General features: G+C 33.8%; 2 protein-coding genes across 2 annotated transcripts in view; one reads left to right on the top strand and one right to left on the bottom strand.

Annotated features, from left to right (window-relative positions):
• The first annotated feature begins 1,907 nt into the window (after positions 1-1,907).
• The window catches only part of LOC106709936, a 185,570-nt gene continuing 170,598 nt past the window's right edge, over positions 1,908-16,879 (top strand). The window contains exon 1 of the mRNA XM_045678459.1: positions 1,908-2,032. The gene's annotated coding sequence lies outside the window, so the exon portion shown is untranslated. The remainder of the gene's footprint in view (positions 2,033-16,879) is intronic.
• LOC123721097 lies at positions 5,152-6,561 on the bottom strand. The gene has a single exon (XM_045678440.1). It carries the CDS (start codon positions 6,559-6,561, stop codon positions 5,152-5,154), a length of 1,410 nt encoding a protein of 469 aa, XP_045534396.1.

Genomic DNA, 16,879 nt, shown 5'->3' with positions numbered 1-16,879 from the left:
ATCAAGTAATAAGTATGTACGGCCGGATACACCCGGGCATAGTATGGCTTAACAACAGTGAAATATTTTTTTTAAAATGGTTCAGTAGTTTCGGAGCCTATTCAATGCAAATAAACAATTAAATCTCACCCCTTTATAATATTGAGTTGTGTAGCTGAACTCATCCGTTGTAATTCAACATAATGAAAAATCTTTTACATAACTCATCTTTCATGTCCTTAGAATCCTCCAGGCAAGGTTTCATACATTCACTTTTATTTATACCTATAAGTAAGAAGATAAGCAATCCGCTCAGCTTTGTTGGGGTTAATAGAAGTACAAAAATAATTATTCGTTGTATAGATAACTGTTGATAGTATAGTTATAATCATACGCTATATTACTTATAAAAACAATATAAAAACTTGGATCATTGATTTGAAAGTTAATCAAGTTACAGAAAACGATGTAAACAATTAAATTATTACGAAGAAATATGAAGGAATAAACAGAAAATAAAACAACAAAACAGAAATATAAACAGTGGTAGATCCCGCAACAGCAATATTTGTTGGGTGCACCAATTGGCCTGGTCGACCGGTGTAATACCATGACCACACAGAAGACAGGCGTGAAGTGGAAGCAATTCCGCGTTTCGTCTAATGAGTGTGGTACCGGAGGACTAATTTTAGTCCTCTTTCCCTTCCCACCCTTTTTTTATTAGGAAAGAATGGGAAGGGGAAGTGGATTTGGCGGAAGAGGGGACGCATAGGAAGGAGAAGTATCCTCTTTCTGTGCGCCCCCTTCTCCGTAGATTAAAGGTAGGCAACGCATCTGCATTTGCGGATTTCTACGGGCAACGGTCGCCTCGCTATTGCGGCGAATCCAGGTGGCCGTTTGCTCGTTTGCCACCTTATGATAAAAAAAAAATACTTAATGGAATTTTGTTTTTAATTTTTAAATAAATTTTATATCAAAATTGTTTCGTCAGCTACATAAAGTCATATTCGTTAATACGCAGTGTTTTTTTGGAGTTATTTGTCAAACAAATTGCACGGTTATCGCAACTCAAATAAATATTACTGTCCCAACTTTTGATTTACCTTTAAATATAAAAATTTTATAGATTTATTTAAATTTTGTTTTATTTTATTTTTTTTATTTTTATTTTTATTTAACTGGAAAACTATGTTTTTATAGTCTTCGCAAGTAGACAGTAAAAAATGATAGTATCAAAATCGCGAAGAGAATAAGAACAATTGATAAAGAATAGGGAAGTATAATATAAGTATATTATAATAATATTTATTTTCTCAATTGATAAAATAATGATGAGCGAAATAAATTAAATATTCTTTATCGTATGTTTCAGGTGGAATGTTAATCTTTTGTTATTTGTTTACTAATCTATATATATAAAAGAAAGTTGTGTTAGTTACACCATTTATAACTCAAGAACGGCTGAATCGATTTGACTGAAAATTGGTGGGCAGGTAGCTTAGAACCAGGAATAGGACATAGGATAATTTTTACCCCGTTTTCTTTTTTTTTTTTTTTTAATTCTGCGCGGACGGAGTCGCGGGAAAAAGCTAGTTAATAGTTAAAATAATCATTAAATCGTTTAACAATTCAATCTTTTAACAATCTCTCTACTACATTATTAATTCACGTATTGTCTCATTTGATACGTAGTATTAGAAACCCAAAGTGGGATTGGAAATGACGTTACGAAGATTAAGGTCTCCTTTAATTCTGATATGTTAGGCAATACATCAACAAACACTAATAGAATGTAACAGTGGCCCCGAAACGTCATTATTTTGTTCAATTTGCAGAATTAGCTTGATAAATGTGTTTGAATTACCGTTTTCGTAGACGTGCGCGCGCCGTAGAGCGGTCTTGTAGCGGAGTCAGTGTGTGTTTGAGTTTCGTGCGCGTAGCACGTCCGAGGTGCTACGAAGCATTTTACGAACCATTGAACAAATACCGTCGACAGTTTTAGTGAACGGTTCAATGATAAAGTGTTGTTTTGTGATATAGTGTCTTATCGGAGGTAAGCATGGATAAAGTTTATGATAATTTATTTAATTATTTTATTGAGAAATAAGGTTTTTATTACGTCTTTGAAGTTTTATTGTATTTTTTTTAAATCTAAAATATCCAATTTGCTTTGTAATATCATGTAAAAAAATAATATCAATGTTTATTAAGTTGTAAAATGTTTTTAAATTATAAATGCAAATGCAAATATTATTTGTGTTAGTTTTTCTTTGGAATTCTTAGGCATAAACATAAATATTACTTGTTTCTAAGATTAAATAATTTTATTGTTATTATTTAATATTATAATTAAATAGATTTAAGTTTCTTGTATTTATCTATAACGACCGTTTGAAATGCTAAAGGTCTTTTGATAAGTTAATTAACTCTCAAAGTACGCAATTAAAATGTTTATCACGATCTCTGAGTAGGAACGTTCAGATTTACATTAAATAATACCTAGAAATCCCACTATCAATGAAAGAAAATGTAAGTCGCTCTTTCTGTTTGAATAATGCATTTCCTTCGAACGGAATTCTTGCGGTGGAAGATTTTTTTCTTTACTTTATTGCCTTTTAAGGTTTGAGGTTAAGTATAAATAAGAGTATAGTCTAAAAAAAACTATTACAGTAATGGTTGACATTAAATGTACGATATTAAAAAAATGCAAAATATTTATGAACTCTTTTTAAATATAATTTACTACTAAAAACTTCGATGGTTTGAGTACATTTAACCTAATTAAAAAGGAGGTTCTAAATTTGACTATATATTGTTAGTTAGGTATAATTCATGAAATTTTATTTTTCTTTGCAATTGAAGGTACAGCTATCTTTTAATTCGATGGGTCCTATGTATAAGGGCCAAAGTAACAAATTGATGATTTTTACTTTTTTGTTTGGTTAATAACATACACTAAACAAAATACAAATTTACACGTGGAAATTTTATTTTTTGCTAAAGTAAAAGGGCGTATGTGGCCCATTTTCCTATAAGGTTGAAACTTTGAGAACCTCTCCTGAAAAGTTGTCAATTTGCACATTGCCCCTTATTCGTAGGGGCCATCAAAATATGATAACAAAGTAACAATATCAGCAAATTTGGAAGTCAAGTAAAAAATTTCTATGATACAATCTTATAACTTTAACATGCACATAAACAACAAAGTAGAGATCGCATAAAATTGGATTGAAGAACTATAAAACGAACACCACTAAAATAATTTAAAATTTGGTATAGTGCCAAGCTGATACTTGCAGCGCGGCTTACACATGTTTCGGTTATGACACGCCTGCAAATAAACGCTGCCCCGTTAAATCACAAACACATAAAGCGAGCAACTTTAATAAATAGCACACGAATATTGAAGTTAACTCTCCCAGGCGTCATTTAAATGTACTGTACACAATAGAACAAAAAGTGACGTAACGTAACATTACATAATGTAACACAATGTAACGTATGAGTATGACAAAATGTAACATGACGTTATGTCAAGATTCAAATGTTATATGTTGTCATGACTACTGAGAGAGTCTACTACGAATAATTGCGACATGCACCTATGTAACTTCTTGACAAAATATGTCAAAATTTGTATATGATTTGTTTTACTTCACGCTCAGTTGGCGCTGCACAAATCTAATATATAAAATTCTCGTGTCGCGGTGTTTGCGTTAAACTCCTCCGAAACGGCTTGACCGATTCTCATGAAATTTTGTGAGCATATTGAGTAGGTCTGAGAATCGGCCAACAACTATTTTTCATACCCCTATTAAGTTTTTTTTAACTGCGCGCGGACGGAGTCGCGGGCGACAACTAGTTTTAATATAAATTTTGTCGATGACGTCACGAAAACATTCTCACGAATATTCTTCTAGACATATTTCGTCTTAAAAAAAGTTAATATCAAAGTAATAATTAAGTTAAAAATGATAGTCAAATAAAAACACAATAATTTCGTCTTTTACTAATTTTGAACTCGACTTTAATAAAGATCCCTAAATGTTAGAAATATATACAATAACGTCAATGAAGGAAATTGAATAACACCCACTCAACTGTTTGCGTTTAACAAAAATAATTTATCCATTGAATTATGATCAATACAGTCTATTATCGTAAGATTAACTCCCGTAAATATTTGTATTGAATCATATTGTTGTCTCTCATTTCTTAAAAAATAAGAGAGATGACAAGATGTTTTTTATACAAGTGTTTCAACTGTGGAAACGTATATAATAATTGTAAGGAACGTCAATAAAAGGCGGGGTCAACGGGTGGACTGATTTATTGGTAAAGATGTTTTAAACACGTTATATTAATCTACCCACTATTTGTTCATTAAATACTCACTGTAACGAGACGCTTATTATTATCAGATGCTACACATTCCCCTTTCTAAAATAGGGCTATCTCAAAAACTTATTCGACAAAATATTCTAAATATAATTTTATCAACTAAAATGACTTACATCTTACAAAGAACAACCGCTCAATATAAAATCTATGCATATACACGAGAACAAATACTAACATTCTCTCTCTCTTCCCCTGTCCCCCTCTCTTAGGATACCAAATAATACCAAATAACAAAAGTGATAAAGAAAATTAATATAAAACAAAAAAATTTTACTAGCTATCTTAATCTCTAACCTTACTGTAAACAATAAAAAAAACATCGTTTGTTTAATTATTTTTTTGTTTTGACATGTGTCTCACCACTTAATCTAAAACATCATAAAAAAAATTTGTCTGGCAAACCTACTAACATTACATTTTATTTCCTATTCCACGTAATCATGAACGTGTAAAATATTAGATAACCCATTTCACCAACATTTTTTATACGTAAAAAAAACTTATATGCACAAGTTCAAATGAAGTCTTATTTAGATAACTGCTAAGTTTCATTATATGAACATCGCCAGAGATCGTATGTCGTCACAATAGCCTTCTCATCTTATTGATTGACAACCCTAACGATGTGTACAATTCCCGTACCGTGCAATCGAAAAAAATATAATTAACATCATATCATATCAATTTAATAAACCTTCAACGGAAACCGAAATGTAACTCGATAAAAAAAAATAAGCCAATTAACCACCCATCAATAAAAACAAAAATTGTCTAGAACATTCTCGCGGACCAAGACCGAAATGCAAGCGGTCCGGGGCGCGTGCGCACGGCCCGTGATCGACCTGCACTAAGCTGTAAACAATTTGGATCTACATTACATTCAACAGCCGGTCGCTTCACGAATCTGTTATTGTTAACATTGTTTCCCGGGAGACTTATTTGATTTATATTTAACGTGCGAAGCCAATCCCGTCCTAAGATAGGGCGCCCCCCATTGCGAATTATATACAACGGAATTTTAAATGCTTTAACACCCCCCAAAGCGACAAACACCGAAATAAATCCTAATGTTTTGATTCGAGAGCCGTCGTAACTTCGTAGCGTAACGTTATCTCTCGTTATGTGCTTGTGCGAGAACCAACGCCCGTAACACTGCTCACTGATTGTTGATAATCTACTACCCGTGTCTAACGCAAAATCTAATTTCTGCCGATCAACATACAAAGGTAATATAAAAGAGTCATCATCTTTAGACATTACATTAATATTAAAAAAATCTTCGTCCGAGCTCGCATCACTGACAAAGTGTTGGCGGCTGCCATTCAAACGGCGACGCTCGCGCAGTTCTTTGCACATTACTTTTATATGACCGCGCCTTCCGCACCCATCACAATTGTATTGCGAGAAGCGACATCGGTCCGCCCGGTGTGGCCTGCCGCAGCGCCAGCAGCGCTCGGTACCGCCCGGCTCCCGCCAGCATTCACCCGCGCCCGCGTCAGTCCCGTCTCCTCGCTCCGCGCCGCCCTCGCTGCAGCCGTGCTCCGCTACACCCCCGCTGGGCCTGACATCTCGTCCCCTGCCGCGTCGTGCGCTGACCCTATGTAGGCCATCAGCCGCCACCTCACCGCCGCTGCCCGCACCGAAGGTTGCCGTTGAACCCGTGACGCCGCTCACCCCCGCGTGCCGCTCCGCCGCCTCCAGCGCGAACGCCAGCTCCACCGCCTCTTTATATCGTATGCTCCTTTCGGCGAAAATCCTCGAGCGCATCGCTTCGCTCGCGAGTCCGGACACAAATTGGTCTCTCAAGTTTTCTTCCAAAGCGTCGCGGAAGTTACAGGTCGTTGCTAAATGTTTAAGCGCCTTTAAATAGTCAGCTAGCGGCTCACCAACCTCTTGTCTGCGCAGCCTGAATACATGGCGTTCCGCTATTTCCGAACGTTGCGGTTCCAAATGTTCCGACACCAATCGCACAAGCTCGTCGAATGCCTTCTCTTCCGGGAGCGCCGGCGAACACAGATCGCACATCAGCGAATATGTTGCGCCTCCGACGACCGTTATGAGCAGCGACACTCGTAACTGCGGTTTGATCTCATTCAATATTATAAATTGTTGAACCCTACGGACATACGCCGGCCACTGTTTACTGCTTAAATCAAACGGCTCTAATTTTCCGATCGACATATTTACAGACGTTGAACTTTTTTTTTTATTTAAACTTATATCGCGCGGTATTATCCTCGTCGCCAGTGTAAGGAACGTCAATAAAAGGCGGGGTCAACGGGTGGACTGATTTATTGGTAAAGATGTTTTAAACACGTTATATTAATCTACCCACTATTTGTTCATTAAATACTCACTGTAACGAGACGCTTATTATTATCAGATGCTACAATAATAAAATAAAATTCTTCGCTATTTCCTGGGTTTAACGAGCTCACTATATCGTCGACTGTCGGAGCTGTCAGCCGTCAATTGCTATCATCTGTAGCGTATTCCACAAATGCTTTCTGAGGTGACAAGAGAATAAAGATGACTAAATATTCATAATATATTTTCTATAAACGGTGTTAATAATTTAGTATTTTTTTTAAGTAAAATTACTGATTTACATTCTATCATATCATCATCATTAATATCATATGATCATCACTATATCATATCATTTGAACAATGTTTACATACGTAAATAAGTCATCATAGCTAAGCAAGTTGACTTATAACCATTTTCATCATGTTAGTCCTAGTAATTATTTTTTTAGGTTATCAATATTTCTTAAGCTCTCTATATATACTTTTGGAGCATAAAAATATGAATTAATTGAAGCTTTAAAAATTAAGCTTTTTATACGTAACAAATTTCATATAACAAGATTAATGAATATTTTTTTATCTCGGACATCGCAAACAGCAACCCAGGTGATTTATCAAACTTCCTGTCACTTGGCTCAAGTGGCTAATAAACGTCCACTGATGAATTTAGTATGTCGATACTAAGCAATTTGCATTCTTCCTTTCAAATAATGTCAGTAGCCATATTATAAGGTTTTGGTGACAAGTTCGTATGTATATTTTTAAAGTAGATGAACCAGTATATGTGGCAAAAATTACGAATACGTTTTAAATAAGAATGTTCATGAATGAGCGCCTTATTTAGACATTATATCCCTTAAATCAAAATGTGTATGATACAAGATACTTTTAAAACTAATACGTATATTTAGACAACATTTTGAAAAAAAAAAAAATTAAAAACCCTTTATAGGTAGGTAGTGGAACTAATAATCCTACAATCTTACATTAATCAAATCGAAGTTTAAGTACATAAAAAGATAGTATCTCAAAATATCATAGCACATAAAAAAAAGAAACTTTCCTACTTCGAAAAGTTTAAAATTATTTCAAACTCATTGATAAAAAGTTCGTTGGCTCCTGATGTTTCGGGAACTTTTGTCAATTCTTTTTATCAACTTATTCGCGACATTTACAGCATAAGTTTGGAAAATTCATCGCATCTGGAATGAAATTAATTTCGTAGTCTTGAGATTATTTTTATTGCTGGTTATTTATCTTGTTAGAGTGATCTTGAAAATGGAGACGGTAATTTTTAATCTTCGTTTAAGTGAACAAAGTTTTAATGTAATCTTAAGGATTTTTTGTGCAACGTTTTCCTGACATTGTATGCATTTATAACATAATAGCTGTCGACCGCAATTCCTTCCGCGCTGAATTAAAAATAAAGTAGCCTATATGTTCTTCCAGATTATGTTCTACATCTATGCCAAATTTCGTCAAAATCCGTTGAGTCGTTCAGGAAATACCTTCAAACAAAAATCCATCCATTCATCCATCCAAACATTCGCATTTATAATATTAGTAAGATTTTTGTTAATTCAGTTAAAATCTAGAATAAACAGCATGAGTGTAAGTTTACGTTAATTTACAACATGTAGACGATAGTAAGTTTTATATATACACTAGCGGTTGCCTTCGACTTTGTCATAGTAGAATTTAAAAAAGTAGAATTTATAATATAGCGTATATAGCATGTAGCATCCTGTCAAAATCCGTCTAGCCGTTCTGGAGATTAGCTGAAACAAAAGCGGCCATGCGGTCACACATACACACACAAAAAATTTTAATATTGATTTTTCGTTATTAGCAAAATAAATACATCATGGTTACGAAATATGTAATTTTTTCAATATTAAATACAGACAATCCGATTTTAATAAATTTATATAGATTATACTGTGTTCTGCAAAAGTATTTAAGAATATTTTGGCAACCTTATTCGTCATTAAGAAGGAACTGTACGTGATTTAATAGATTTTTAAACAGCAACTGAAAAAAAAAATAACTTGAAACCGTTAAACATCTTTTGCGGGGCACCAGAGAATTCCAAAAGAGCTCATTTGGCTAATTGAAACGTAGAGTTCTGGTACCATTCCTGTCGTATGTTATTTTTAGGCACAAATGTCAGTCCGCTTATGTCCTTGTCCTCGTACGATGGTGCGACACTTGACTTAGTTTTCTAGTAACGAGCTACGGAGATAGTCGTGTTAAAAACGAATGCAAGCGGACATTGACTATACTGGTTAAGAAGAATATTGTTTTTAATAGATTTTTACTAAATATCGGTTCGAAATCTCCCTCTAAATAATAGATCTTATTTTTCGATTGAAATTGCTATCTTCGGATTGGTTACTAGTATATTATTATGACTAACATCAAACTTTACATCAAAAATTTTAAATTACTTAATTTAAGCTTTACGTACAAAAGGACACGATGAATATGAATTTTCTTCTCCTTTGATGTAACACGATATTTAACATTTGTAGCAGTCAAAAAGCATAGACACAGGATCATTTGTCGCCGGTATCGGCGGCACAAAGACTGCCTCGCTTCTTTTGTGTACCGCCGCTTTGTTGGTCGTACGGGACCTTTATCGCTACAATTGTGAAGGAAACATCTCGCAGTGACGTCATTCTGCCAGTAAATAGGGTTAACGTTAATATATTTCAAGTTAACGTGGTTTAAAGTATGTAAATAATCGTAGTAGGAGACGATATTTGTCTCGAGTCAACTACGAGTACTTTAAATTGATTTGATGTAATTGTATTTGAAAAACCATCAATGAACTCTTTGTGATTACTTCTGTATTAATTTTTAATGATATATTATTATTTAAATTGTGTACTATTTTCTATGACATTTTTAAGGAAATGATTCCGTAATTAAATGGCGTATAGTAAGGATATGTAAATCAAGGCACATTTCGTTACAAGACAAGGAAGAGAGATATAATGCGAAGAGGGGAAAACGAGATAGTTGTACGTGCATCGTTGCGTTTTTGTTTAATCATCCTTTTATGAAAGTTGTATCAGATGTTTTATGTTGAATACTCTTTATAGAATTTTTTCAAGTATCAATTTTAGAAAAATGCCTTTTTGTACTATATCATATTCCTTTTCGTTTTCGGCGAAGTTTAAAGCACTCGAAACTTTTAACAAGCTAAACGCCGTATAGCGCATTCCAATGTAGGAGACTTGTTTGTTAAATATCAATATATCGCCGTGCACAACACAATACACAATTTTGCACTCAACTTGAATATTTCAGAAAAGTATGAGGAGGAGAAGCGCATTCAAGCGAATGGCAACATATTTTGACAACGCCAATGTTCCAAATAAAACGTTTCGGATATTCTTATATTGTACTTCTCCAATTTATTTGTTATGTAACTTAATATCATCCATCTATTGCTTGTATTATAAAACTATAGTTTTGCTTTATGTAGCAAACTACATGCAATTCTACATATTAAGAATTTATAGAACGCACAATACTAAATCTCATTTCATAATACGAAGAACGAAGAAAAAGTTTCCTTTATTAAATCAAAACAAAACCCGTCTTGACTGAAAACAAATAAAGCGTAGACAAATGAATTATGGAAGCAGGTGCAAAGGTGAGTAAAGGGAAAGTAGAAAAAGCGAGTAGAGAATTCGCTTTATCCTAGCACATCCAATGCACCTAGAGTGACACTAGCTTATACCGATTTAACAGACAATGGGTCAGAGAACACAATAGAGGTTCGAGTGAACAAAACCGTAGTTGGCGTCTCGCCGGCCTTTGTGCGCACTTTATGAATTGTCTCGGAAACTCTTGCCGGGACGAATGAAACTTTAAACTGTATCCAGATTAACAGGACCCCATTGTCTGCTGTTAGTTATTGGATGCTTGTTGCTTTTTATTGCGCTTCAGCGCCAACGAATTGCTTCTGATTAGACCGATATTTACACTCTGATAGTTTACAGATTGTGGGTTTTAATTTTGTATTTAGAATTATTTTTCAAAATATAGAATTTTTTTTCGTTTTTATTAGTTTTTTAATTATTGGTTTTGTTTTTGTTAAAAAAATTTTACAAAAATGTGTTTTGTAACACCTAGTAAGTAAAGCATGGTAGCCATTCAGCTCAGTTTAAATTGCATCGCAGTTTTACATCATTTTGTGTCTTGGCCGTATAACAATTTTTATTGAGTTTCAAATTAAAATGAGTATTATCTCCATCTGCATAGAATTGACTTTAGCGTGGCAAGTGACAAGCGATGTTTAATGCAAAAAAGAACCTGCTAATTAGATCCACGGAGGTTGAGACATTAATTTCGTTGTTTAAAAAGCTTTATAAAGGTAGTGTGTTGCTTTGTTTTTCCGTTTCACTAATGAAACCTCCTCAGGGAGCGTCGCTGACGGCGCTTTAGATTTATTCACATTAAAAGCTTTTTTCGCTTTTCCAAAATTTCACAGTACGTCAAAGAGTTTAATTAATACTGAATTTTTCAAAGGTACTATGTACTCACTCTTCCCTTTAATGTTTTATTTATTCAACGTTGACTTTTGCCGAATCAAATTAATCTGAATAAGCTTTGACGATTTTAACTTTATTGTATTACGGTGATGTTAATTTTATTTTGATCAGGTGTAAAATAAAAATGTCTATTCGAACTTTGAACTTTTTCAAAGGCTACACAAATATAACTTTAAAAAAGATGCTTACAATGTACAACACGCGTTGACAATCATTATAGAAGCTAGCGTAATATTGGCACATTAGTTGGAACGTCCGGTGGAAGAATTGCTGCTCGGATGGGTTCGGTTTTGTAGATCGTCCTCTCTATCGCACATCGCTTCACTAGAGCTGTTAAAACCGATGTTTTTGATTTAATGTTAGATACAGTTAATGTAAAAAATAAGTTATTTATTAGTTTATATAATTTATATATAGAATCGTTTGTGCTTTTTATTTTATAAGGTGACAAACCTGGAAGCTGCTACCTGCATTCGTCGCATAAACGTCTGCAATTGCATTATGATGCCTACCATTAATTGACGGAGGAGAAGACGCGTAGAAAAAGAATATTTTCTCTTCTTACGGAAGGAGTGCACGTGCAATCCTTCCCCTACCTATCCTTTCTTTAAAAAAAAGTGTGAGATGGGAAACAGGATTAAAATTGTCTCTGGTACGCACAATCATCAAATAAGACTCTACTTTTCAACTGTTTTCTCCATGATCGTGATATTTCACAGGTCGAGCCGGCTTACTAGTGTCGACGTCGTTGCTGGTCTCTACCACTGTTACTGTGTTGTCCGTTGATTACCTAATTGAGATAGACAAAGACAAAGCTTTCAAAAAAAGAAGTCTATCTCTTTTCCCGACATGCCAACTTAAATGGATATTGTAATAATGTAGGTTTGCTGGGATTTTATTCTGACATGTGAGGATTTGCGCGGAACAAGCAATGTAATCAGGGAACTTATTATTTTCTCGCCATCCTTTATGACGTCATCCCAGTTTTTATCCCGTAACAGCGTCCCCCTTGTCACTTTGCAAACACGTTATTTGCGTAGCCGAGAATTGTGAGGAAAAAAACAGAAGTTTTCTTTGTCTTTAAATAATATGAAAGGGTTATTGTTGTCGTTGTAATTTTTATTCACATTTAAAGTTGGACAAAGAGCAATTGAACTATTTCTTTGATAAAATGGCACTCAAAGTTGCAGATGTAAAGGAACTGAGCTACGAAAGTAGCCTATTGTAGATAAGTTTCTATTCAGTCAATCTTCAGATTTTCATCGCATAAATAAACAATTCTAATAGAATTAAGCATGGGACAGGCTTACATGGTCGGCAATATATTCCACTATAGAGCTCCTTTAACCTGAAACTCTCGACTTATCTCCAATGTTAACCATAAAAAGATCGTTATTCAAGTTATTTTGAATCTTATTAGCAAGTACGAAGGTTGCTTTTGCGATTTTGTTGTGACAAATAGCTAGAGAGTCTAGTTACATTCGGTTCAGTCGGCCGATGTCTACGATAGGATCGGGGGCAGGCTGTTTTGTTTCGTTATTTCGTCACGAGTTATCTTTCAGATGAGCGACACACCGTCTACGTTAGCCTCAATGTTCCATTCAATAGACTAAAAGAAATAAAATCGTATTATTTGATTTAATGAAAACGAAACTGACTTTCATTTTACAGATGTTTAGTTAGTATATATTTTAAAAGTGACGTCTCCAGTGACGTTTCTGTTCAAGGAATCATTAATTTTCCCAAAGAGTCGTTGTGCTTACAACTAGTATATAAACATTATCGAAATGTGAATTGAAAATATGAAAACAAAGCTATTTCCAGTGAAACTCAAGTAAACATTTCGTTACAGAATTTAAAATTTATACAGAACTCATCGAATGGCAGACCAATTTTCACAGCAACGTATCCCAATGCGCGCTATCCATTTCTGATGCAAGCATAATCAGCTTAACTCTGTTCAGATGAAAAAAGGTAATGGACTTGTAGTGTTTGTGTCTATGGAATAGATACAATTCACTGTCTCATGTACCACACTGGAAGGAACAGCTGTCTCTGGGTAGTTGAGTGACGAACGCGGTACGAAGCGGACGTGCGCCTGAGCTCCAGTGTGGTAGTGGTGAGCCAGTGTCTGTCCTTAATCATCTTTAGGGACCCTATGGTCCTACAAATGGCGACGAGGTGAAAAAAAAAAAATAAAAAAAAATAGAAAATTGGTAACTATGTCCGTATTTTGCGCCCTAAGTAATAAAATACTTGTGTGTAAATTGAAACATTTCAATCAAGATATTTAATTTTATGCCTAAAAGTAGAGTACAATTATTATAGATTTCATAATAGAAGAAAGATGACAATATGATATGGGGAACATTAGTTTACAGTATTATCCGATTTTATAAGTTGTATACGTGTAAAATAGTAATGATGATTTATTGCAAGCATGCGATATCACTTCCGCCGTCGTTATCTATTTGTTATGATGAGTAGGAATATTTGTCTATTAAAGTTTAGTTCACAAAAATATTAATTGTCAATAATATTTACAAATTATTACAGCTAACTGTAAAAAAATTAATTGTAAAAAAAAGCGATTGAAATTATTGTAAATTATTATACCTTCGAGTACTTACAATATCAATCTTCATAAGTGTAAGGAACGTCAATAAAAGGCGGGGTCAACGGGTGGCCTGATTATTTGTAAAGATGTTTTAAATCTGTTATATTAATCTACTCACTATTTGGTCATCAAATATTCTCTGTAACGAGACACTTCAAATGCTACAATAAGTATCAACTGACATGTTTATTTTGTTCAGAAATAATTATGTTTCTGGAAAAGGTATTTGTGAATCTTCTTCAACGAACCGTTCTAGGATCTAAGACAGTGTCATACGAAATATGGGTCTATTATCTATTAACTGCAACTAAGTATTTCACGTAAAATGACAGGTACAGGCCGTATTTTGAAAATCGGCTATCATTTTAACTAAAACTAGCTTTTACCCGCGACTTTGTCCGCGCGGAATAAAAAGGATGGAGAGCGGGGTGAAAATTATCCTATATCCGTTTCCTGGTTCTGGGCTGCCTGCCCACCGATTTTCGGTCAGATCGATTCGACCGTTCTTGGGTTGTGAGTGGTGTGACTGATACGACTTTCTTTTATATATATAGATAATACAGATATGTAGTGCTCTGGATTTCCATTAAATTGGAGATACATATATCTTCGTCTATTTTGGATATCCATTAAATTGGATATATGAATGCATAAATAGGTAAACCTAATAAGGTACCTTCGGAGTATTGAAAAGTATACATTTATAATTTGGATTTCTATTAAATTAGAGATATTCTAAACTATTTTATTACATTGTACAAAATGAAATTCATTAGATTGAATTTAATGTGTCTCCGACTTCTTTTAAATAAGAAGCATTAGAAAAAACAAAAGAACTTTCATTAAATTGAAGGTATTTTAGATTTTAGATTTAAATCGAACATTTTCAGTAGGAAGCAGCTGAACGACTGCTAAAAAGAGAGGTATATTATTACAATAGCGAAGATAATTTGTTTGTTTACAACAAAAAAAAAGTATATGCTAAAACGAGAAAAAATGAAGAAAGAGATAGAATAATTGTGTTAGTGTAATTATGATTTTTGCGTATATAGAAAGATTGTTTTAAAATTAATAGAATGTCGTTGAAAATAAGTCAAAACATATTCTTACTAATTGACTATAACGATTTTATAGGTGATAAGAAAGATAGAAGACATCACCCGCAATCGGTTGTTTTCGTTATGTCGTGGTCATGTGACGTACACTCTGTACACTGAGAGCAATTTAACTTATTTAACATATAACATTAGATCCGACGATATATCATTAGATGCTAGAAGCTATCGATGGCATCTCAGTTGTATAGTTTGATGCGTTGAGATGGATTGGTTATATAGTTTATTTATCAATGTTACAATAAGTTCCCTCTGATGTTAAGAAGTTTTATTGATAAACCTATGTTAATAAATAAAAAAGTAGTTAATACTAAAGTCTGTTCGTGGGTCCTTAGCAAAAATATATATATTACCAAATTATACGTAAAATTAAATGTTCAATTGTGGGAGCATGAACAAATGAATATCTGGGTGCAAATAGTAACAGATACATGTAAATACTGCACAAAAGTTTGATTATTTTCTTTTGAATATTACCAGGTCTCACAGTTTAATAGAAAATTTGTGTTGTCTAAATTTAGTTAACTCTCTAATTCCGTGACGTCGGAATGTCGATAAAAAAATGACTGAAAAGGTCATTTGTCCATCATTGTCAGTGTAGTATACAAGTGTGTGTAACTAGTGCACGCTGTCATGTGTATTGTACAGGCAGTAGTACATCGGCCCAATCGTCTAAGTTTTATTTGAATTTAAAATATAACTAAACTATAGATAGGTTTAGCGTTCGTCCGTGATTTCGTAAGCGCGGAAAAAAATATAGCCTAGGTTCTATTGATAGTCTCGACAAAATCGGTCCATGCGATTCGGAGATTATTCATATGGCCATTTGCCTGATTGTCCCTTATAATATAAACAAAAATTAACTTTAACTGTCAACTTTAACTTGCGTTAAATTTTTATTATTTAAAGGCTTTAACGATTAACGAAGTTACATTTTTATTTAACGAATAATAGATTAACGAAGTTAACTTTTGCTTAACTGTGCCCACCTGTGACCAGGATCATAACAAGTTCACAAATTATTAACATCCTGAAGGAACTCTTTAGTCGACTGGGCTATCCACATTCAATCACTGCAGATAATGGCCAGCAGTTTGTAAATGAAGAGTTTAAAACTTTTTGTGAAGATTGCAACATTAAACTTTTAGTACTGTTCCGTATTGGCCACAAATGAATGGGGAAGTTGAGCTTCAAAATAAAGATATCTTAATGTGCCTTAGAATAAGTGCAAGCGAAAAAAAAAACACGAATATAAGAGAAATATTATATTAGTATTTTGTGATATATAACTGTACCCCTCACTCTGTAACAGGAAAGACCCCTTCAGAACTTTTCTTTAAACGAAAAAATAGGGATAAGATTCGATGCTACATGATATTATTATTATTATTCGGGTTAGTTTCGACATACAACATTTTTCAATTATTTAATTCAATACTTAATTTTGACATTAAGCTTGAGTGTTGTTGATACGCCGGCTTGATAATACATCATGGCGTCAGCCGGAACGCTGAGTGATTAGTGAATTGATACATACTTAAACCAATGATCTTATGACTTATGATAACATTGATACTTAGTAAAGCAACAACTGCAATTTTTTTAAAAAAAAAAAGGGAAATGGATTAGCTAAGTGTGCATTTGAATAATGCATAATTATCATGATTAAATAGTAAATACTTTATTGGCATAGCCGTTTGGTTTATATGAAATTTATGCATAATAATGCATATTATTATGCAAAATAATGAAAAAAAATTAGATTTCAACTTAATTTAAGGTTAATCTATATACTTTTCTTCGTACTATTCATGGCGATCATAGTATATCTTCGAGGGGGAGTTCATTGCAGCCACTGATAGTGACAATGACTCACACTTTTGTTTTGTTTTGTA

This window comes from Papilio machaon, chromosome 6, assembly GCF_912999745.1.
Source record: "Papilio machaon chromosome 6, ilPapMach1.1, whole genome shotgun sequence".
Taxonomy (NCBI): domain Eukaryota; kingdom Metazoa; phylum Arthropoda; class Insecta; order Lepidoptera; family Papilionidae; genus Papilio; species Papilio machaon.
Note: the sequence above shows the minus strand (reverse complement) of the source record. Positions and strands in the feature narration are given on the sequence as shown.

Excerpts from the sequence above, each read along its gene's own strand:
- LOC123721097 (XM_045678440.1), bottom strand. The coding sequence starts at position 6,561 with ATGTCGATCGGAAAATTAGAGCCGTTTGATTTAAGCAGTAAACAGTGG.